Consider the following 24907-nt stretch of genomic DNA (forward strand, 5'->3'; position numbering starts at 1 on the left):
CTTTAGAGGGTTTATCCAAGCAGTTACACGGACTACGAGGCCTTGAAAGCTAAGAAAGCTAAGACAAATATGGAACTTTGTAAGGAAAATTAAAAATCGTTTTTTCGGTTCCTTGAGCTCAGCTTTTATAAAAAATAAAAAAACAATATATTTACCCTTTACCTTTACCTAGGTACTGGGAAATTGAAGTACCCTTACCTTACCTAGGTATTTATTTTTGCCCAATACCTTTTACCTTACCTAGGTACTAAAACACAGTACCTTTTCCAACACTGCCTTTATGTGACATGGTGCACTCATCCCAAACAATTAACTTACAATCTTTAAACACCGCAGCCATATTACATTGCTTTGAAATAGAGCAATTAGGTGTTTCTAAATTAACTAAATCCAAAGGAAGTTTAATATGTATAATAATAAAAATAGGCCTCTTCTAATTGCCTGCTTCTCACTCCCAAAAATCGAATTGTGGCAAGGGAGAGCAAGTGTATTTTTTGCATACGCCTCTTCTAATACTTGCGATATTAATTTGTTAAATCGTCGATGAAAATATATATCACATTTTTAGATTCCTTAAAAACATATATTAAATTCAGATTGTTTAAACAAATTTACATACATTGTGTGTATGTATTGTATTGTACATGTATTGTACAAATCAAAACATATCCAAATACCTATACATACGTATTTGGGCTAAAGTTCGAATCTTAAGATATTTAACTTGGAAACATTTTGGCTTTGCTTACAGAATTTGTAGTAATTTTTTATCTTCTTCCATGGTGGAAATTAAGTAAGGCTCTTACTTCTGCTAAATAAATAAATTAAATAAATTCGTTAAAAATACTTTAAAACAAGAAAGGAAGCTAGCTTCGGCCAGCCGAAGCTTATATACCCTTGCAGATCATTCCTATTAATTAACAAATCGCAAAAATGTTCAATTTTCTAATATTTCTTATTAATTTTCCGATCGTTCCTATGGCAGCTATATGATATAGTCGTCCGATTTTGATCAAATTAAAATTGAAATTCGGAAATATTTAAAAAGAGTCATATCATAGAGTAGAAGATAATACAATAAAAACCAAAGAAGCTAGAATTTATTTCCTATTACTTTTCCATTAATTTTCCGATCGTTCCTATGGCAGCTATATGATATAGTCGTCCGATTTTGATTAAATTAAAATTGAAATTCGGAAATATTTAAAAAGAGTCATATCCTAGAGTAGAAGATAATACAACAAAAAACCAAAGAAGCTTGAATTTATTTCCTATTACTTTCCCATTAATTTTCCGATCGTTCCTATGGCAGCTATATGATATAGTAGTCCGATTTTTTAAATAATTAATTCGAAATTCAGAAATATTTAAAAAATAACATCCCCAAAAGTAGAAGGTAATATTTCAAAAAACACCGAAGCTAGAATTTTTTAAAGTTTTTTTTTTCCGATTGTTCCTATGGGAGCTATAAGATATAGTTGTCCGATCCGGTCGGCTCCGACATATATACTACCTGCAATAGAAAGAAGACTTTTGCGAAAGTTTTGTCCCGATAGCTCAAAAACTGAGAGACTAGTTTGCGTAGAAACAGACAGACGGACAGACGGACAGACGGACGGACAGACGGACAGACGGACCGACGGACATGGCTAGATCGACTCGTCTTGTGATGCTGATCAAGAATATATATACTTTATGGGGTCGGAAACGTCTCCTTCACTGCGTTGCAAACTTCTGACTGAAATCATAATACCCTCTGCAAGGGTATAAAAAGTAGCAACATTTATCTTTTAATTTAAGATATCTTCCAGGGTCTGTGCTCAGTTGTAATAAAACCTATGTTAAAAAGATGCTTAGATGCCCTTCTACATAATTGCATTTAAGGTTCCATCATAATTTGAGTCAAGTAATTTGAAGTAATGAAGTAATTTGTTCACCTCTATTCCCAACCAACTTGAACAGGCTTACACGGAAAAATATGTGCCCTAAAATATTTTACAGGCATCTAGAGGCGTCTTCTCCCGGTTGTATTATCATTGAACACACCCCCTCGAAGATATCTTAAACATTAAATGTTGCTATTTTTTTCAAACCGCGATTGCCTAAATGCCACCCGTTAAACGCGAAAACTAAGTAAGCAGATATGCTTATTAACGTCTATATTAACATATTTTAATGCCAATAAGCCTGCACCTTTTAATAAAGTCCATTTTGTTGACCTGTGTTATTAAAATAATTCTAATCAAGGTACAAATTAATGGAAACAAAAATACTGCAGCAAAATATCAATGGTAAAATGCTGTAATATGGAATTGCTTTTCTTAATGCTGTTTTTTAAAGTAGTCAAATACATAAAGCAAAACATTGCTTCGCATAAATATTGGTTTCCCTTATAAAAGTTTTCTACTGTGGATACCTTCCAAAAACCCCCGTTAATTAATTTCCCAAGAGTATTTGGTTTTTATTTACTTTTTCGTTACCTAAACAAAAATATTTCCTCTAACTTCATAAATCTTAACCAAAATTATCATAATGGTTGTTGGAAAGCTATCTTTAGAGAAAGAGGTATGTATGTTTAAGAACTGTTTTAGAGTATTTTTTTTTTTTGAGAAAAAAATACAATTTTCTAGATTTACACGCTAATTGATTTGAAATTTAATTACATGCTCAATCCAGTATGACATTCAATATTTAAACAATATGTTTTGGACAAAGTATTAATGTTGTGAGAAAAATTATTGTAAGGATTTGTGTCGAAAAATGAATTTGTTTGTTTCAGTTCTGTGCAGCTGATAACTTACGCAAGTAATAAGAATTTTATGAATGTTTTTGCCGAAATTAAGAAAAAAAAGTTATGAAAAAATCTTTTCTCGGCTTATAGGCTGAAAATAAGGAATTTTTAAATTTAAAATAAGTATGAAATATAAAGGTACGCTTTATTTTCAGTTTTAATTTCCGCAGGCAAAGCTGCAGGCTACCTACACTCAAAAAATTTTTTTCCTAAATTTTAGAAAATCGCCGTAAAATGAAATTTTTTCTTAATTTTATGGCGAAATCGAAAAATGTACTTCAGCCCTTCCTAGAATCTAGAAAGTTGCCATAAAAAGCACGGTACATTTTTTTAAATTTAAGGAATTTTTCTAAATTAAAAAAAAAAATTTCTTGAAAACAGAAAAGTAGAATTAGAAAATCACCATATATTTAAGAAAAGCTTTTTGTATTTCTTTTATGCTTCTCATTCTTTCTTCAAAACGAAAAAGAAGAAGACATGCGGTTAGTCCGCGGCGGTTAGTTGCGACGACAGTTTTTGGTGTATGTATGCATATGTTCATGTGTGTTTGTGCGTATGATCGAGAATTTTCTTGTGCGTAGCTGTAATTTTTATTGCGTTGTTGTTTTGGAAATGCAGTCCCTCGCGAGCAAGTTGCTTGCATTGCGCTGCATTTGTATTGTGTTGTATTTTATTAAGCAATGGACTGATTGTAAAACATTAAAATATTTTGTATTTAAGAACTAGAACGCCAAACCACATAAGGGGAATTTTTTAGCGATATGCCCCTGCTCACATCGAGTAGTAGGCACGTTGAATTACATATTTGAGGACAATAACAATAATAACTTATTATAATTAGACACTGAAGAGACTCCATACAACAAGACGTGACTGAGATCATTATATTTTTCACAAAGAACACGGAAAGGGTCATTAAGGGCAAAATTTGTCCTGCAAAATGGCAGAGACAAAGGCCGATACCGGCGAATTGTCCTGCATGGCACATTCCAGTTTAGGAAACTAAGGAGAAAGGAGGAGTCGACATCACCATTTATTAACTTGTGTATAAACATAACACCGTGACAAATCCTACGGTTGATCAGGGTGGGAATGTCTAGTAAACGCAATCTGGCATTATAGGATGGCAACCGACGGCCAGCGTCCCAGTTAAAACCTCTTAGGGCAAATAACAAAAACTGCTTTTGAACGGACTCTAACATATTTTGGCAAGTTAACGTCTGCGGTGACCATATACAGTGGTGGCCACAAGTTTAGCACACCATGCTCGCACCATTTTATTTCCTCTATATCTTCGTTACCGTTAGAGTTTTCGGCTTCCTGTTTTCACCCACCTTCGTGCTATAAATAGAACAACTTCCACTGTAAATATCATCGCATTCGCATTTACCATTCATATATGGCAATCATTTTAGTGGATCAACCTGCAAAATGAGCTGGACACAAGTTTAGCACACTTTAGGAAATTCATATCCTTTTCACACTTCTGATTATTTTCCTCAACTTTTTACTTCGTATTCTGGTTAGTCAACCTAAATAAGGTAAGAAATTGAAGAAACGATGTTTATAGATGCATCACCAGGACCCTGGAACATATAAAACCAAAATTGTCAAAATATCCTGTTTTTAGGCAGGATAAGTGTCCAAATGGATCCTCATCAATTTTATTTACGTGTTATCCTTAAAATAAAACAATTAAAAGATAATGCGGTCGAAAACATTGAGCTGGGACCTGATAAATGGTGATAAAAAGACTCCACTTTTCATGGCATTTCAGCAGATCCTGATTTTCAAGTCCTTATAAAAGGTCCTGGACTCTCTCAACCCACTTTTTTTGTAGCTCATAAAAATTATAGCACGAAGGTGGGTGAAAACAGGAAGCCGAAAACTCGAACGGTAACGAAGATATAGAGGAAATAAAATGGTGCGAGGATGGTGTGCTAAACTTGTGGCCACCACTGTACATGAACAATACTCTAACGATGGGCGAACAAGAGATACATATAAAAGCTTGGTTGTATACGGGTCATCAAACTCCTTAGACCAACGCTTCGTAAAGGCTAAAAGGCTCCTAGCTTTATTACAAATTAGTGATATGTGATCATTAAAACAAAGTTTATGCTCAAATAAAACTCCCAGGTCTTGTATAGTAGAAATACGTTGAAGGACATTGCTGTCAATGGAGTACGAATACAAAGACGGATTACGACGATAAAAGGTCATAACATTACATTTAGAATAGTTAAGATATAAATTATTGAGTTTGCACCAAGTCTGTAAATAGTCAAGATCTAATTGAAGACGAGAACAAGAATTCGGTAATGACATAGACAAACACAGTTTAACGTCGTCAGCAAACATTAAAACAGTTGCGGACTTAATAACTTGAGGTAAGTCGTTAATCAACAAGCCAAATAATAAGGGTCCCAAATGACTTCCTTGAGGTACACCAGAGGTAACATTTATAGTTTTGGACGTTATATCATTATATTTTACCCTCTGACAGCGGTCTGTGAGGTATGAAAGTAACCACGCTAATAACTTTGGAGGGAACCCCATAAGATTAAGTTTTTTTATAAGTACACAGTGGTTTACCGTGTCAAATGCTTTGAAAAAATCCGTATAAGTAACATCTGTTTGTTGCTTATGGAGAAAGCCACGGTTTACTAATGAGGTAAACTCAAGCAAATTGGTGGTAGTAGATCGGCACCTGGTGAAGCCATGTTGACATGGCGAAATAAGCGACCGACATTGATGCTGCAATTGACTAGTTATTAATTTTTCGAATAATTTAGGAACAGCACTGAGCTTTGCAATCCCCCGATAGTTAGCAATATCGGACCTATTACCTTTTTTAAACAGCGGAGCAATGATAGATTCCTTCCAAGCTGATGGAAAATTACATTGATTCATAGACATATTAAAAAGGATTGTTAGAGGACTGAAAAGAAAATTTGCACAATTTTTTAAAACACAGCTAGGAACCATATCTGGTCCTGCTGAAAAGGAGAGTTTCAAAGCGATTAAGCCCTGGAGAACATCGGCTTCGAGAATAACCGGATTAAAGATTGATTCCAGATGAGGTAGAGAATGAGGATAGTTAAAATCTTTACTACTGTCAGCATTGGTATAAGTTGATTGGAAAAAATCAGCAAATAAATTAGAAATTCAAAAATCAAAACCCAAAATCTTGTAACGCTCGCCTTGTAGGTAAAGTCTTTTCTGTCTCTCTTACTAGAGAAACCCTACTGGCACATGAATCCACAACGACCTTTTGAACACCCTAGCTTCAGCGGGAGGAATTGGGTGGGTTGTTGCGGTTGTTGTAGATCGCGATCACGTCGAAATATTTAAAGATCCCTACTGAAACTAACTAATCGAAAGTCCGCACTGAAACCTCAAATTAATAATCAAAACAATGAATGGTGGATAAACTAAACTGGTAGTATGCACATAAGTTGAACAGATAAAAAGAAGCGGATGGGACTAAGATGTTGTTCGTCCGACCCTTCTATACCCTCCCAACCTTGGTTCTTTCTGTTGAATTCCATTTTCATCGGAAGCAACAGCAGAATTAAAAAACAAGGAGGGAGGAAAGGATTGAGACTTTCGTTTGGCATTCACAAATGAATAAAATAGTTTTGGATTACTTTTAAAGTCATTTTTACAGCGAGCTAGATAGTTATTGTAGCATTCAGAATTATGCTTTAAGTAGTCTGATTTGACTACGGAATATTTGGCAAAGTCCGTCTGCAAGCCAGTTTGTTTGAATCGTTTAAAGAGTCTGGATTTTTTATTCTTAAGATAAGAAAGCTGACGAGTAAACCACGGAGAGCTGTAAGGAGTTTTACCACTAAAAAGGGGTACATATTTATGAAACAAACTATAAAGGACACCATAGAAATACGCCATACCATCCGCAACAGGGACATCTGTTAGGCATGACCAATCAGTTATAGATAACGAATGCAAAAGCTGCGAATAATTAGTTTTTCTAAAGCAAAATCTTAGCTGTGGCCTTGCTGAAGCTCTCGCAGAGTGGAAAACACCATTTAAAGATAACTGGAAAGTAGGATGATGATTATCTTCAGGGAGAGATAGAGGGGGAACACGAGACACAGCGGCGTCGCAGTTATCAGATACAAAAGTCAGGTCTAAAATATGTTCATTGTGATTGGAAATCCAATTTATCTGAAGCGAAGATAACACTATGCAGCATCAAAAATTTACCTCGATGGATGCTATATTTTTGGATTCGTTACGAATTCCCAAGTTAAACTGCGTTTTCCAAAATGTTCCCCGACGCCAGGATTCTTAGGAAAAGGACCTCAAAGTTCGAAAAATGCTGAAATTGGCCTACTTTCCAGTGCTCTCAGAGGCAAATGGATGCATGGTTTGATTCGATGTTAAAGTTTTTTAAAAGATACACTCTTTATCTTTCAAACCCCATACTTAGAATAATTTTGGGATTTTTTTAGAGCAGAAATAAATTCCAGAAAACATAGTCAAAAAACTAAAAAACTTACAGCTGCGGTAAAAATAGTAGTAGTGTTGCCGACCTGTGTTTTTAAAAGTTTTTTTGTTGTCAATTTTCTTATCCAATTAGTCTATTAGTACAATTATAATCAATACAATATTACCAGGAGAAGATAAATTACAACAACAAACTTTTAAATACACAGGGCAGCACACTACTACTATTTTGACCGCAGCTGTATACTTTTATGTTTTTGACCATGTTTTCTAAAATTTGTTTCTGCCTTAATAAAAATCCTAAAATTATTCTAAGTATGGGGTTTGAAAGATAAAGAGTGCATCTTTTAAAAAACTTTAACATCGAATCAAACAATGCATTCGTTTGTCTCTGAGAGCTCTGGAAAGTTGTCCAATTTGAGCATTTTTCGAACTTTGAGGTCCTTTTGCTAAGAATCCTTGCGTCGGGGAACTTTTTGGAAAACGCAGTTTAACTTAGGAATCCGTAACGAATCCAAAAATATAGCATCCATCGAGGTAAATTTTAAAAGCACTAAAAATGCTGCACAGTGTAATTCAATGAGGCCTTCAGTAAAGTCATTTTGAGTTCTGGGAGTCATTCATATCGAGTCATTACTCTGGAACCAAGAGACATTTGGGAGATTAAAGTCACCAAGAACAATAAGGTGGTCATTATCGTCAGCCAACGAAGATACATAACGTATTGCAGACAGGTGGAGTAAATACATGCCTATTTCAGACCCTGGAGGTATGTAAAAGCAGGTAATCAACATATTAGACTTTGGAAGGGAGAGTTTGACAGAAATAAATTCAATACTTGAGGAGTTAGGACAGTTAATAAGCTCTGAAGTCAAGTTGGATTTAACCGCAATAAGGACCCCACCACCACGACGACACGGACGATCATTTCTATAAATAAAGTAGTTTTTAGAAAAGATTTCACTATCATTTACAGTCGAGTTAAGCCAGGTTTCGGAGAAAGCAATAACATTTGCATAAAAAGTAGTACTATCTAGAAATAGTTTGGAGAGCTTACTTAGCAAACCTCGAACATTTTGATAGTGAATCAAGAAATCTAGTTTTTTGAAACCGCTGAGGTTCTAACTGTGGAATTGTCTTTTTTCAAGTACTCATGCACAATAGTATTTTCTAGCCAAAAACTCGAACAAATAATTTTACTAAACAGCCCATCCGGAACATGATTTTTAAAGGAAGAGTAATCCCTTTTGAGTTTAAAATTAAATTTGGTGATGCCGACAGCACTGGGATCGGTAAGGGAGAGTCTCGTGACAATATGATGTCTCACATCATTCTCGGTTGTAGAAGCTAACAGTCTCGACACAAAAATACACTTTTTGGGAGCCAAGGCCGCCAGAGTAACGGGTGCAGAAGATGGAACAGTGGATGGACGTCGGGGAATAGCCAGCAGAGTAGGGATGTCGAAATATTTAAAAATATCGTATCGATGATATTTTTTATTTAAACAAAAAATCAAAATGATATTTGATATAGCAGAAAAAAATATCTATATATCAGATATTTTTGATATTTTTGTTTTATTATTTTTTTTTAATTTTAAGCTGCATAAGCATTAACCACTAAACATTAACCCACATACGATCTTAAATTATATTTTTATAATTATACCCGTTACTCGTAGAGTAAAAGGGTATATTAGATTCGTGCAAAAGTATGTAACAGGTAGAAGGAAGCGTTTCCGACCCTATAAAGTATATATATTCTTGATCAGGATCACTAGCCGAGTCGATCTAGCCATGTCCGTCTGTCCGTCTGTCCGTCTGTCCGTCTGTCCGTCTGTCCGTCTGTCTGTCCGTCTGTCTGTCTGTATGAACGCTGAGATCTCGGAAACTATAAAAGCTAGAGGACTGACATTTTGCATGCAGATTCTAGGAGTTCCTACGCAGCGCAAGTTTGTTTCAAAAGGGTGCCACGCCCCCTCTAACGCCCACAATCGCTTATATACGATTTTAAAAATTTCAATATTTTGGAAAAGTAAAAACGCAATTTTATTGTGTTTATCAATACCTATCGAAATGTAGAAGAAATTTTTTAAATCGGACCATTCGTTAAAAAGTTACGGCGGATCAAAGTTTTTCTCCATCTCCTTCGCACTCCCTTTAGCTGAGTAACGGGTATCTGATAGTCGGGGCACCCGACTATAGCGTTCTCTCTTGTTTTTAGTTTATATTTATTAATAAATGAAAGAAAACAATATTTATTTTTGCTTTCTTTTGTTTTTATTTATAATATTCAAGTCTAGTATTTCCCGCGCATTTTTTTTAGCGCGTTTTATTGAATTCTGAATGCTATGCTATGCATTTTCACTTGCCGAAAAATAAATTTTAGCGGCGCTCATCTTTCACATATGGGACGTTCCATATCAACCCGGCCACCCCCTTTTTTGACTTTTTTTGTATGTGGACAGTACCACATTGATTGCAAAGCCCCTTGCTTCCAATATTTTACCTCATACCCATTTTTTCAATGTTACCACTATTCGCGCTGAAAGGAAAACACAAAATCATTTTTAACCTGCGAACGAAAGGCACAATCAGCATAGTTCAAAAGCAGAAAAATCTGTCTTTCGATGGCCGATTACGAGAAAAATAATAGATTTTTTAAGACCGTAGATGACCAAACGATAGCGTTTTTAAAGTCTAAAAGTGGGATTTCGTCTAAAGGGCCAGTCTGCAAAAATACCATTATATTTTTCTCAAAAGGCCCGAGTTTTAACGGATTTTATGCCACTGGTTTCAAAGTGGGATCTCTCTTGAGGAATTAGCTATGAATTCTTTTCATTGATTTGTTAATTTTTTCCAAAGCATATACGATTATTTTATATTACTTATTAGCATTATCTGACAGTTAACTACTACAAAAACGTAAAAAAGAATTCATAGCTAATTCCTCATGAGAGATCCCACTTTGAAATCAGTGGCATAAAATCCGTTAAATATGGGGCTTTCTGAGAAAAATATAATGGTATTTTTGCAGACTGGCCCTTTGGACGAAATCCTACTTTTAGACTTTAAAAACGCTATCGCTTGGTCATCTACGGTCTAATAAAATCTATTATTTTTCTCGTAACCGGCTATGGAAAGACAGGTTTTTCTGATTTTGAACCATGCCAATTGTTTCTTCCGTTCGCAGGATAAAAATGATTTTGTGTTTTCTTTTTTACGCGATTATACGGCGAAAGAGTGGTAACATTGAAAAAATGGGTATGAGGTAAAATATTGGAAGCAAAGGGCTTTGCAATCAATGTGGTACTTTCCACATAGAAAATTTAAAAAAAAGGGGGGTGGCCGGGTTGATATGGAGCGTCCCATATGTATTTTTTCTTGTCCCGATGAAAAGTGAGACCACTTAAAATTATCAAAAAAAATGTGAAAAAAAATCGATGATATATGATAAATATTCAAAAAAAATATCACGATAAAAATATTTATTTTTTCGTAAAAAATATCGATATATTGATATTTTGATATATTTTCGACATCCCTACAGCAGAGCCATCACAGGGGCAACGATTTGTGCAGCCAATGAAGTTCCAGCAGCAATATGGTCGATATCAGCGGATGCCCCTTCCCTCTCGCCAGCATCAGCATGATCACAAACGCCTGGATCCAAATCGCCCCGAACTTCCGTCTGGGAAGAGGGGTGAGGAATTGCGTCTGAATCAAGCGATTTATCCTCGGCCGAGAGGTGGGGAGCAGCTCGATTGAAGTCCATAAATTTCCTTGAAATAGGGCTCAATCGCATAAGGGCGGCAGACTCTGGAACAGTTAAATTGTTATTAGGTAAGGAGCAATTATCAGTGTTAGAACATTGGGGAGCACTTAGCATTTTAAGATTTTTAAAGTGGAATTCCGCGGCATTGAACTTATCATAAAGCTCACGAAATCCAGTTGACAGAGCTTGGAACTCCAGATGGGTTTGCCGCATAAACGATTTCATGTCTACTTCGATGTGTCTACAGCTCGGACACGTCCAGTTAAGGCCAACCCGTAGCTTTAGCTTGTCTACGATTTGGCCGCTTGAGCGCCCCAGCTCAACACAGATAGGGTGCGCCAAGTTGTCGCAGATCCAGCAACAAACCAACGGTTGACGAGCGGTAATTTTGTTGTTAAACGCACACGAAGAAGCGCAACATAAAGTCATCTTGATTTAATAGCGTAAATAGCAGCAGCAAGGCAAAGAGCAGTCCGATGCAAGCGATCGAAGATCAGCGTAGCAGCCAGGCAGAGCAGCACAGCAACAGCAGGGCAGAACAGCGCAGCAGCGGCAGGGCAGAGCAGAGCAGCAGCAACAGGGCAGAGCAAAGAGCAGTCGGATACAGCAGTCGAAGAGCAGCGCGGGAGTCGGGCAGAGAGCGGACTGATAGGCGCTGAAGAACCGCACAGAGCGAAAAGCACCGATTGCACGTTCGCGTAAACACAGGGAGAGTGGTTACAAAACAACAACACAAACTATAGGCTTAGCGGTACCGCTGGCAACACAGAGTAGGTTCTCGTGGATGTTCGCGGCAGACACAACACAAACTATGGGTTTTGCGGTAACGCTGGCAAAACAGAGCAGTAGCAAAAATATTTTGTTTACAAATTAATTTTGCAAATAGTAAAGTCACTGTCCATTTAGATTAACCGAATGGCACGAATTAAACAAGATTGCAGGGTTACTGACAAAATGTTCAAAATCTGATTAGAATGGAATAGGTTTTCACAGGAAAAACACGATGTGAAGGAGGAGCTTCGAAAAACACGTCCGAATACTAGAACAGCTTATATGCCATTTTGAACCCTTGTGCTCAGTTTTGGATGAGCATTCAAAGTAATAAGTTTGTGTTGAGCCTATTTAAAAAAGTTAAAGTGCGATATCTCAAAGAGGCAATTAATAGGTAAGCAATTTAAATAAATTTAAATATAAATTTGGTAAGTGTGTGAAAATTTATGGTAAGCAAAGGGCATACTATTTTAATAGATTTGGCTATTAATAATATTGCAGGCCGCAAATACCATACTTCTCTAATATTAATTTTTATTTTCGATTGCAGGAAATATTTTAATTTCAGGTATTTTTGACAATTTGGCAATAAGTAAGTAAGTTTTAATAATAATATATTAAATACTTAATATAAATATTAATAATTTTATTTTTATCTTTTTTGTTTTCTTTTCTCTTTTTTGTTTAGGAAATATTTTATAATGTTGTTTTTATCTTTTTTTGTTTTCTTTTCTTTTCTTTTTTTGTTTAGGAAATATTTATAATTTTATTTTTATCTTTATACCCTTGTAGAGGGTATTATAATTTCAGTCAGATGTTTGCAACGCAGTGAAGGAGACGTTTCCGACCACATAAAGTATATATATTCTTGATCAGCACCAATAGCCGAGTCTATCTAGCCATGTCCGTCTGTCCGTCTGTCCGTTTCTATGCGAACTAGTCTCTCAGTTTTAAAGCTATCGCGATGAAACTTTCCCGAAAGTCTTCTTTCTATTTCTATTTCTATTGCAGGTAGTACATATGTCGGAGCGAGCCGGATCGGACCACTATATCTTAGGGCTCCCATAGGAAAATTCAAACAAATATAAGAAAATTCATTGTAACTTTGTAGGAAGTAGGCGTTTTAATTCTTGACTACTTAAAAACAAAATTGGAATTCCTGGAACTGCACCGAGTAGGCATTACTTTATCTACAAGGGTATATAAGCTTCGGCTGGCCGAAGGTAGCTTCCTTTCTTGTTTTCTTTTTTTTTTCCTTTTTTGTTAAGGAAATATTAATAATTTTCTTTTCACCTTTTTATACCCTTGTAGAGGGTATTATAATTTCAGTCAGATGTTTGCAACGCAGTGAAGGAGACGTTTCCGACCACATAAAGTATATATATTCTTGATCAGCACCAATAGCCGAGTCTATCTAGCCATGTCCGTCTGTCCGTCTGTCCGTCTGTCCGTCTGTCCGTTTCTATGCGAACTAGTCTCTCAGTTTTAAAGCTATCGCGATGAAACTTTCCCGAAAGTCTTCTTTCTATTGCAGGTAGTACATATGTCGGAGCGAGCCGGATCGGACCACTATATCTTAAGGCTCCCATAGGAATATTCAAAGAAAATTCATTGTTACTTTGTAGGAAGTAGGCGTTTTAATTCTTGACTCTTTAAAAACAAAATTCAAAAATAGAAACGCTGAATCTGGAATCCCTGGAACTGCACCGAGTGAGCATTACTTTATCTGCAAGGGTATATAAGCTTCGGCTGGCCGAAGGTAGCTTCCTTTCTTGTTTATTTTCTTTTCTCTTTTTTTTAAAGAAATAAAAAAGTCCTTTCTTATTTTAAGAAAAAAATTCTATTTTTAAGAAAAGTACTTTCTGGATTTTAGGAAAATAACTCAATTTATTGGCAATTTTTCTTGATTTTAGAAAAATATTTCTGTTTTTCACAAATTTTTTTCTAAATTTTAGAAAAATCATTTCTAAAAAATACGGTAAATCGCCATCTACTGAAATTCATGGCGAATTTCTTGATTTAATGGCGATTGCGGGCTATTTTTTTTTTGAGTGTACCCTGCTAGTTATTAATATTATTCTAATCAAGGTGAATAATTAATGTGAAAACAAAAATACTGACACAAAATATCAATGGTAAAATGCAGTAATATCGAATTTCTTGATGTCTTTTCTTAAATTAGTCGAATATATAAAGCAAAACATTGCTTCGCATAAATATTGGGTTCCCTTATAAGAGTTGTCTACTGTGGATACGTTCTAAAAACCCCCACGTTAGCTAAATCGCAAAGAGTATTTGGTTTTTATTTACCTTTTCGTTACCTGAACAAAAATATTTCCTCTAACTTCATAAATCTTAACCAAAATTATCATATTGGTTGTTGGAGGGCTATTTTTTGGAGAAAGAGGTATGTTTAAGCAATGTATTGGGGTATTTTTTTTAAGAAAACAAGTTTATTTTTTAGATTTACACTCTAATTGATTTGAAATTTAATTATATGCTTAATCCAGTATGACATTCTATATTTAAACAATATGTTTTGGACAAAGTACAAATGTTGTAAAGAAAATTAGTGTAAGGATATGTTGTTTGTTTCTGTTCTGTGCAGCTGATAACTTACACAAGCAATAAGAGTTTTAGGAATATGATTGCGGAAATTAAGGAAAAAAGTTATAATAAAATCTTTTCTCGGCTTATAGGCTAAAAATAAGGAATTTTTAAATTTAAAATAAGTAGCAAATAAAGAGGTACGCTTAATTTTCATTTTTAATTTCCGCAGGCGAAGCTGCGGGCTACCGACCCTGCTAGTTTCTTATATAGCTCTGCCAGTGGCCTTCTGATTCTTTCCTTGAAAGAAATTCCACAAAGATTGTTTACACGAAGGGTTTCAAAAAACGCACAAATAAGAAATAAGAAATTCCTGACAACCTAATTTCCTAACTCCAAAACTTATTTTAAGCGAACGAAGTCGCTCCGGGTATAGCTAGTTATTTATAAACATTAACGCTATAGTCGGGTTGGTGTCCCGACTATCAAATAATCGTAACTCAGCTCAGGGATTGCGAGGGAAATAGATATATAAACAATTTTCATTGCGTACATCCTTCTAAGAAGGTAAGAAGAGAACAGCAATACGAGCACCGAAAAGCGCGAATATTGCTTTCCCTTTCTTACACGTTGCGCTGTTGTTGCTTGATGCTGCTAAGTTGCTAAACTAAAATCGTTGTCTTTACTCGTAGGTCTTGCGATAAAAAAAATTTTATTTTACCACTTTGTTAAGAATTGATAAGACAATATGAGGATAATTTTTTCATTCGGAAACCGTGTGTATTCCGGCGTACAGAATTTTTTAAAAAATCAAAGCTTAATTAGAAAAATATTTTTTAAAAATAAACGGTAAGAGTTAAAAACAAGAGAGAACGCTATAGTCGGGTGCCCCGACTATCAGATACCCGTTACTCAGCTAAAGGGAGTGCGAAGGATTATACATGGAGATAAAAACTTTGATCCACCGTAACTTTTTAACGAATGGTCCGATTTAAAAAATTTCTTCAACATTTCGATAGGTATTGATAAACACAATAAAACTGCATTTTTACTTTTCCAAAATATTGAAATTTTCAATATCGTATATATGCAATTGTGGGCGTTAGAGGGGGCGTGGCACCCTTTTGAAACAAACTTGCGCTGCGTAGGAACTCCTAGAATCTACATGCAAAATGTCAGTCTTCTAGCTTTTATAGTTTCCGAGATCTCAGCGTTCATACGGACAGACAGACGGGCAGACAGACGGACAGACGGACATGGCTAGATCGACTCGGCTAGTGACCCTGATCAAGAATATATATACTTTATGGGGTCGGAAACGCTTCCTTCTATCTGTTACATACTTTTGCACGAATACAATATACCCTTTTACTCTACGAGTAACGGGTATAAAAAAACCGATCCTTATATTTTAATCCTTTATCGAAAAAAAAGGTTCGGCCACTTCTGAGATTTGACCCAAAAGGGCCTATCACGTTTTACGCGGAATTACCAATATTTAATTACCTATAACAATATCCCATTAATAGATGGTCGGTATAGGGCTTTTTCGCCCCACTGACCAGCGTGCAGAATTAGAAAAGTTTAAAAAGTGTTTATATGTAGTAGAATATAAAAAAATTTGATAGCAAAACTTTATTATGTTGATTGGTTTTATACCTTTTCATATATATAAGCAAAAAGACGGCCCTGTTCTAGTTTTCACTTCCGAAAGATTCACACGGAATCGAATTTCTCAGACCTGTTCCAGGACTCATTTCCGAAAGAATTGCAAGGATTTAAATATCAATCGTTGTTACTCTGTTAACTTCCGAAAAATTCACATGGAAACTTTCCGCCAAGCATTTGACAGGCGGACTTAAATCCGCTAGCATGAAATCAGATTCACCTCCGAGTGAAAACTGGAACAGGCCGGATAGTTCCTTGAAGAATAAGTACAAATGTCTATTTACTTACAGTCTCGTCTCAATGAATTAGTATCATCGGCCAGTCGTAGCTTGAATGACTCAAGTTTTTTATTAAGTTCCATTTCCTTTTCAATCTGTTTTTTAATTGCTTCGATTCCGGCCAAATTTAATTTTATTGATTCCCTGTGTTTTCTGAAATACCGGTTTGTTAAAATTTACTGAAACGTTTTGGTTCTTTCGATACTCACCTTACAGTATCTTGAACATGAAATAAAATATTGTCTCTCAACTGAATGGCAATGATAACCTCGCTCCATGCTTGTGTAAGACGCTTATGTTCATTTTGCAAAACTTCCAAGTCTGTATTAGCATTCGCTATGCTCATATTTAGAATATTTACCACCTCTTTCATTTCAGCTTCTTCCTCACAAATCAAAATTAACTCTTTCTCTCTCTTTTTAACTTCCATATCTAGCCGGAAAAAAAGTATATCTGAATTTAGTTTTTCTTGGGATAGCTGGCTTTGCAGCTGTGCGTCTCTACTAACAATGCGTTTAGCATTTTTTACTTCATCCTCCACATTGCAAGCCCATTTTTTTATATTACTACTTAAGCTTTGCAAATCTTCGAGTTTAACCATTCTTTCATGATAAAGCTGTTTTTGTGATTTAGTTAGCTTAATTTTTTCTTCGTATTCCTTTTTTAAAATTCTTGCATTGAACTCTTCTACTTCCCGATTTTTTAAATGCTTTTCAATTATAGCAGATAATTCATTAATTTGCTCTTCCTGAAATTCCATTTTCTGTTGCATGTCATATAAAGACAACCCCTGCTCTTCTCGACGTTGTTCTTTCAGTTTAACTTGATATTTTATTTCCGCAATTTCATTTTCTATGTCGTGCTTAGTTCGTAATAGGTGACCCTTTAAAGACTCTTGAAATTTGCGAAGAAGCGGATGGTTCGGGGGAAGAAGGGCCAATTGCTCTGGTTCAGGGACTGAGCTAACGTTCTGCTCAGAAATATTGGTAAAATCACACGAATCGATATCTTCATTGTCCGACATTATATTTTTTATTTATAAAACAACTATTTAAATCTTGAAGAAAGAAGTTACAGATAGTGTGAAAATATATGTATATTTTTTGAATGTCAGAATTGTTTAATAAAAATAATAAAGTGGTTGCTAGGGTTTGCTATGACAACCTCTGCATCTGCTGCCGAATACGATACCACTTCAAAACAAGAGAGGTGGCCCGACTATCTAAAACCCGTCACTCATCTAAACGGAGTGCGAGGGAGATAGATATATAAAATTTTTTTGATTGCGATCTTTTAAAACCATTAGTAAGCGTTTGTGGGCGTTAGAGGAGGCGTGGCGCTCGGCTGAAATATACACACTTGCGCTGCGTACGAAGCCCAAGAATATGTGTGGAAGATCTCAACCTTTTACACTCTAAAAAAAAATTGCTAGATTTAAGGAAGCATGGACTACATTGCCTAAAATGGTGCTTAAAGGCCATTGTGGACTTAAAAATAGTAAAAATGGCCATAAGTGTTCAATTTAAGGCCATACATTTTAAGGAATGAATAGCATAAAAAACATTAAAAAACTTTTTTTTTAACAAAAAATAAAAAAAACTAAAAACAAATAATTTTTTTTATTCGGAGGGAAATTACGATCTCAGTACTAGACCTCGGATTTTGCATATTTGTCTATTTTTGGTCAGATTTTTACCAAAATTTTTAGGTAGGTGTCATAATTTTCAAATCTAATAAATTCGAATGCATATCGAAAATATGCAAAATATATGCAAAAAAATATACACAAAAATAAGAACAATATATGCAAATTATGCCTTCAGTAAACACGGCGAGCAGTTTGGCCGATAGTGCCAAAAACTATTCTGCCCCTTTTACTATTTTTGCCCCCTTCTCGCCTACTCGTTGGAAATATAAATACGGTTTCCTTAAATTTGGGAAAAAATTAGATATCTCAGAAATGATGAAAAAGAACAAACAAAATTAGGTTGGCTATGAAATGGTCAATCTTGAATAGTTGAGTTTATTTTATATTTTGCATATGGGCACTTCCAAAAAAAAGTCCACCAAGCCAAAAACCTTGAAACTTGAATAAAACACATTTCCACATGATTTTGCCCCGATATTAGTTTCTAGTTAGTCGGATACTGAGCTTAACTACAAATTTGGAGTATAGTTTGATTATTTTTATGACAAACCCCACCAATATACGCAAAAATCAGTTTTTGGCTTTTTTTTTGTTATTTTTTGGACCTGTCTTCTATTGTTAATTTATCCTATAGGAATGCTAATATGTGACATTTTTCTGTACTGAATGCTTCATTCACATACTAAACTGTTAAGTTAAAGGCAAAACATCCAGCAATTGAGAGATAGAGGTAAAGAAATCCGCTTTACAAAACAGTCGGAAAAAATGTCCCGAGCGACATGTCCCGAGCGAATGTGGTTGAAACTGCATAATAAAAAAACGGCAAAGAATTTTTGAGTGAAACCAAAACCATTTCACAGCGACATGTTTGAACAACATTCTAAAAAAATCGCATACAAATATTCCATCAGAATTCGCCAATTTCTGGTGTTGTATGAACTTCCCCGAAATCCACTTCTATTTTTGTCCCGAGCGAATACGGCAGTTTTTTACCTATATCTTAAAAACTAAAAGTGGTACAAAATCAAGATTTTTACCAAAAATAGAGCTTGGGAAGAGTGAAAAGAAAAGCCCATAATTAAAATTAAAATCCATTGTTTTACAATTTTTTTCAACTTTAAAGGTGTGCAAATGTCCCGAGCGACATTTTGGAAGTGCCCATATATTGTGAATATTGTATGCATATATGCATTTTTGAAAATATGAAAAAAAAAAAATATGCCATTAATTTAAACTACATGTTTATTGAAACGAACTTTGGTGTTTTCAGAATTGTTCTATCTTTATCCTATAACGAGGACGGAAGCTAACTTCGGCAAGCCGAAGTTTTAATACCCTTGCAGATTTTACAAATGAAAACTTGACTAGAATAGCAACATGAATTAATAATCAACAAAATATTTTATAATTGAAAAAAAACAAGAAAGGAAGCTAGCTTCGGCCAGCCGAAGCTTATATACCCTTGCAGATCATTCCTATTAATAAACAAATCGCAAAAATGTTCAATTTTCTAATATTTCTCATTAATTTTCCGATCGTTCCTATGGCAGCTATATGATATAGTCGTCCGATTTTGATCAAATTAAAATTGAAATTCGAAAATATTTAAAAAGAGTCATATCCTAGAGTAGAAGATAATACAATAAAAACCAAAGAAGCTAGAATTTATTTCCTATTACTTTTCCATTAATTTTCCGATCGTTTCTATGGCAGCTATATGATATAGTCGTCCGATTTTGATTAAATTAAAATTGAAATTCGGAAATATTTAAAAAGAGTCATATCCTAGAGTAGAAGATAATACAATAAAAACCAAAGAAGCTAGAATTTATTTCCTATTACTTTTCCATTAATTTTCCGATCGTTCCTATGGCAGCTATATGATATAGTCGTCCGATTTTGATTAAATTAAAATTGAAATTCGGAAATATTTAAAAAGAGTCATATCCTAGAGTAGAAGATAATACAATAAAAACCAAAGAAGGTAGAATTTATTTCCTATTACTTTTCCATTAATTTTCCGATCGTTCCTATGGCAGCTATATGATATAGTAGTCCGATTTTTTAAATAATTAATTCGAAATTCAGAAATATTTAAAAAATAACATCCCCAAAAGTAGAAGGTAATATTTCAAAAAACACCGAAGCTAGAATTTTTTTAAGTTTTTTTTTCCGATTGTTCCTATGGGAGCTATAAGATATAGTTGTCCGATCCGGTCGGCTCCGACATATATACTACCTGCAATAGAAAGAAGACTTTTGGGAAAGTTTCATCCCGATAGCTCAAAAACTGAGAGACTAGTTTGCGTAGAAACAGACAGACGGAGAGACGGACAGACGGACAGACGGACGGACAGACGGACATGGCTATATCGACTTCCATATTGATCCTGATCAAGAATATATATACTTTATGGGGTCGGAAACGTCTCCTTCACTGCGTTACAAACTTCTGACCGAAATTATAATACCCTCTGCAAGGGTATACAAATATGCAAAATCCGAGATCTACTTAGTACTTATCAAACGTTTACCCATATATGGGTATATTTAAAAAATTAGTCTAATTATTTACTATAGGCTTATTCTATGTGAAACGCAACAGGCAATTTTTTTTAAAATCATTTTAGAATTAAGCTCTGATTTGGGCAATCACGCAGCACTTGAGAGTTATTTGAGTTTTTTTTTAATTTTGGTATACAATTTTGTGGGATAACTTAATATCATTCAATTCTTTAAACAAAGAATTTTGTTGCACTGCAGTAATCAGATTCATTGCGGTATCACAGTGGGCCAGTCATGGCCTATGTGGGCTAACCTAATCATTTGGTGATTGTTAAGAAAGTAGGCTTTGAAAAATTAAAATTACAATCTGAAACAAAACATTTTTTCAAAGCCTACCTTCTTAACAATAAGAAAATGCATCGTTTTGTATGGCAGCTATATGAAGGGACGGTGGTAATATTATGATATTAATATATGTGCGTAATATCAGTGAGTAAATGAGTTGTGAAAACTTTCAGCTTAACCATGTAAGAAATGTACTCATTGGAAATATAAATAGGGTTTTTCTAAATTCGCATAAAAAATATATATCTTGGAAATTATGAAAAGGAACAAAAATGTTTTTTCGGGTAAATTAAGTTGGTTATGAGATGGGCAATCTTGGATAGTTAAGTTTTTTTTATAGGATGAAGAAGACAGTCAAAACCGCGATACAAAATTTCAAATAATTAAAATTCATACTTATTGGACAACAAAAAATTTAAGAAAATTATTTTCTAACTCCCCCAGTACACATTTAAAAACGTGTAAAGTTGCACGTTATTCTTCTAAGCCGTTCTTGAGATATACTAATTTGAAGTTTGAGAACATTTTTTAAGTTCTTTACTTCAAAAATTCATAGCGCCCACAAATTTCAAAAAAATCACAGATGATAACCAAGGCAAACTCTTCAAAGTACCTGAGTTTGAAGAAAATCTAAAATTTCATATGCGCAGTTGAGAAATTCTTACCCTGTTAAAATATTTTTTTGCATTTCTTAAAAAAAATAGTCGTAAATATGTTAACTATGCTGTTAAATAAACAATGTTTATCTTAAATGTTGTCCCGTATGAGATGTTAGCTCAGTGAGAGAGTGCGCCGTTCAGAATTAATATTATTAATTATTTTAATAATTTATTATCTAATTAATAATTTTAAAAATAATTTGTTTTTATATATGTACATTTGTATATCGTTTATCGCTTGGACACATGTACTTAACACAGTCTTATGGTGTGACTGGTAAGGTGTCTGCCTTTAAAGCGAGAGAACTCCGGTTCGAATCCCACTGGTGCAAATGGGTTGGAAGTTTTTTGCAGTTGTAAAATGCATTAACTAATAATAATAAAAAATAAAAGCAATATTTAAATTAGAAAACAAGAGAGAACGCTGGTGTCCCGACTATCTATTACCCGTCACTCAGGTAAAGGGAGTGCGAACGGTGTAATCGGGTTGGTGTCCCGACTATCAAATAATCGGAACTCAGCTAAAGGGAGTGCGAGGGAGATAGATATATTCACAATGTTGATTGCGAAACTTTTTAATGAATGGTCCGATTTGAAAAATTCTTCTACATTTTGATAGGTATAAATATACACAACCAAACTGCATTTATACTACTTGGAAATTTTTAAAGATGTGGACGCGATTGTGGGGGCGTGGCGCTCGGCTAAAATAAACTTGCGCTGCGTAGGAAGCCCAAGAATATGTGTGGGAAATCTCAACCTTCTAGCTTTTGTAGTTTCCGAGATCCCAGCGTTCATACGGACAGACAGATAGTTATCCTGATCAAGAATATATATAAACTTTATTGCGGTTTATATATCCCCCATATGACCCCCGAGAATTCGCACATGCATAGGAGCATTAACACGCGCCAATAGCGACAATGATTTAAAATAAAACGGGAAAGAAAAATCATGACTTGCTGAATTTTTTCACTGTCAATCGAAGAGAACAACGTGCTTAAATTTTTGCGTAGACAATTTGTAATTGGCGCATTAAAACATTGTACAAGTGTTTAACAAGTGCATTGAAAGTCAGGTAAGTGGCATTTTAATTCATTTACATATGTGCATTTGATAGTTATTAAAATACCCAGTAGGTTTAAGTCCCGTTTGCTATTGTTTCTGGGTGGTAAAACTCTTGCAATATGTACATACATACATACATTTCCTGTGGTCAGTGCTAAATACCTAAGATCTCGCTGCGGTCTCTACTTGATTTAAAAAGGTAATAAATATAAAAATATACAACTAAAACACGTTTTTAAAACAAATGTCTTTAATTTTTTCAGGAGCCTTAGGCAAATATTTACCGGACCCGTACAAATGCATGAGGACGGCGATCTTTCATAAATATTAAAAAAAACAAGCGGTATTATATATAATTAATTTTACGAAAATGTAAGTAAAACAATTTACCACAAAATAAAATTTATGAAATGAAAGGAAGTTAACTTCGGCAGGCCGAAGTTTGTATACCCTTGCAGTTCAAATGCATACTTATCTTCTTCGAGAGCTTCAAACGCTTTATCTCGATGGGTCCCGTTTAGGTATATCAGATGTATATTGGCCATTTTTTTAGAAATTTGTAACGCTTGTGGCAGATAAAAGGGGCTAGCAGAGCCACCTAGGGGTCAAACGGTGGTGGTGCCGCCATCTACTTTTCGGCTGGGGTATTACCAGTGGGCCAGAGGAGGAAACTCTGGAGGGGATAGAATTCGGAGACGAAGAGGCAACAGAGCCAATTGTCAAGGTTGCCAAAATGGCGAAGTCATAGTCTGGGAGAGCGGTGGTGACTCCAACCTGGATCCGCGCGCCATAATGAATCTTTCCGTTTTTGGCAGTCTCAGTCCCGCGAGAAAAATGTTAAGTCTAATCGGTAGCTAAATGTGAAAGTAAATTTCAGTGTGTGCAACAGTTTAAACGGCCCAGAAGCACTAAACGGAAAATCTCGAAAGGTATTCAATCTGGAAACCAAAATCCGCGCTGAATCCAAAAATTAGGGTAAGCTTACAAACAGTCAGGGATATACAAGTAGCAGCCATCTAGAATTTTTTTTTATTACTCAGGTTTGGCGCTTGATGCTGAATAATTATACACCCATGATCGGGAGCGAGCCGCTGCGAGCGAAACGACGACCCCCCATCTCCCCAAAGGGAACCTTATTGATTTTAATTATTGTTATTTAACGCTAAGAGAAAGGCATATTTGTCAAATTTCTATCTCAGGGGCGTAGGCAAATCCATTGTATTTTGCGAATCGAACCGCAAAGTCTCCAGAAAGTTGGTCGATTCAACTTCGATCAACCAGAGTTTGAATTCGCCGAAATATCAGTCAATCCCGCTTCGTCTCTCTCCCCTAATTCGCAAAGCTTCGAGTGTGGTGGGCTTGAGTGGAATTATGAGAGAGTAGTTTTCCTTGGCCAGCGCGTGATATCGGTCGCACGATCTCCGAGTGGCCGTAAAAGAACCGGGAAAAGGAGTGGAAACGCCGGGAAAAATCTAAGAAAAGCAGTGAAAATGTCCGGCTGGATACGTGTTGTCGGATTAATCAAATAAAAACACCTCTTAACGAGGTAAAAACTAGTGACGATCGCACCTTCAACATACAAAAGTTCTGATATCAACATTTGTGACGAAAAATTATTACACTCGTCATTATATAGACTTTCTAATATTTTCTCATTCGGCCCGCCCTAGCAAACTATTCCAGTCTTTTTCCCTTCACAGGCATTTTCTATTGCAGCGTGCCGAATGAAAAAATATTAGAAAGTCTATTTAATGACGAGTGTAATAATTTTTCGTCACAAATGTTGATATCAGAGCTTTTGTATGTTGAAGGTGCGATCGTCACTAGTTTTTTACCTCGTTAAAAGGTGTTTTTATTTGATATCAGAAGTTTTTGTTTGTTTACATTTGCTCTCATAGGAGCTAATATATACATACATTTAAATTTAAATTGGTCAATCATAATTTGTAAGCCATTGTATTTAAACAAATTAAGTTAAAAAGGCTTTTAAGTATTTCAAAATACCTTTTAAACGATGTATAGCACATGTCGGTACCTTTAGTAGTGTAGAACTTACAAACTAACGAAATATAGCTATTTTTAGTTTTTTCCCGCTAAAGTAGCGGCTTTTTCCAAAAGTCGTAGAACAAAAGATTCCTAGATGGAACTCTTAAGTGCAAATTTACTGATTCCATCACCCTAAAATACAGTTCGGATACCCTCCCACAAAATTCAATACTCAGGGAGCGTTAATTGTTCGAGCTGGCAAAAGTGGCTATTTTCGAATAAAAATAACTTTTAAACGTGACTTTTTACAGTAATGTGTTATATACCAAAATTTAAGGAATTTCAAGGGCTATACAGTCTAAGGTTTTAAAGAAAATCGTTAGAGCCGTTTTTG

The 24907-nt window shown here is 35.1% G+C and overlaps 2 protein-coding genes and 1 long non-coding RNA gene across 5 annotated transcripts in view; 2 read left to right on the forward strand and 1 right to left on the reverse strand.

Moving 5' to 3' along the window:
* l(2)41Ab (lethal (2) 41Ab) overlaps positions 1-17426 on the reverse strand; it is a 344790-nt gene extending 327364 nt beyond the window's left edge. The window contains exons 1-2 of one of the 3 annotated variants that reach the window (XM_070214114.1): positions 16512-17426; positions 16313-16455 (exon numbers count right to left, since the gene is read on the reverse strand). In XM_070214114.1, coding sequence (XP_070070215.1) covers positions 16313-16455; positions 16512-17326 — 958 coding nt within the window. In that variant the 5' untranslated portion in view covers positions 17327-17426. The remainder of the gene's footprint in view (positions 1-16312; positions 16456-16511) is intronic. The other 2 variants (XM_044393648.2, XM_070214333.1) reach the window with 2 other exon arrangements.
* The window catches only part of LOC138913840 (uncharacterized), a 73298-nt gene that overhangs the window by 12801 nt on the left and 35590 nt on the right, over positions 1-24907 (forward strand). The window lies entirely within an intron of this gene.
* On the forward strand, positions 20139-22896 carry LOC138914800 (uncharacterized). Its single transcript, XR_011420617.1, has 3 exons — positions 20139-22537; positions 22596-22726; positions 22791-22896. It is a non-coding gene; the product is annotated as an uncharacterized lncRNA (long non-coding RNA).

Source organism: Drosophila takahashii, chromosome 2L, assembly GCF_030179915.1.
Source record: "Drosophila takahashii strain IR98-3 E-12201 chromosome 2L, DtakHiC1v2, whole genome shotgun sequence".
Taxonomy (NCBI): Eukaryota; Metazoa; Arthropoda; class Insecta; order Diptera; family Drosophilidae; genus Drosophila; species Drosophila takahashii.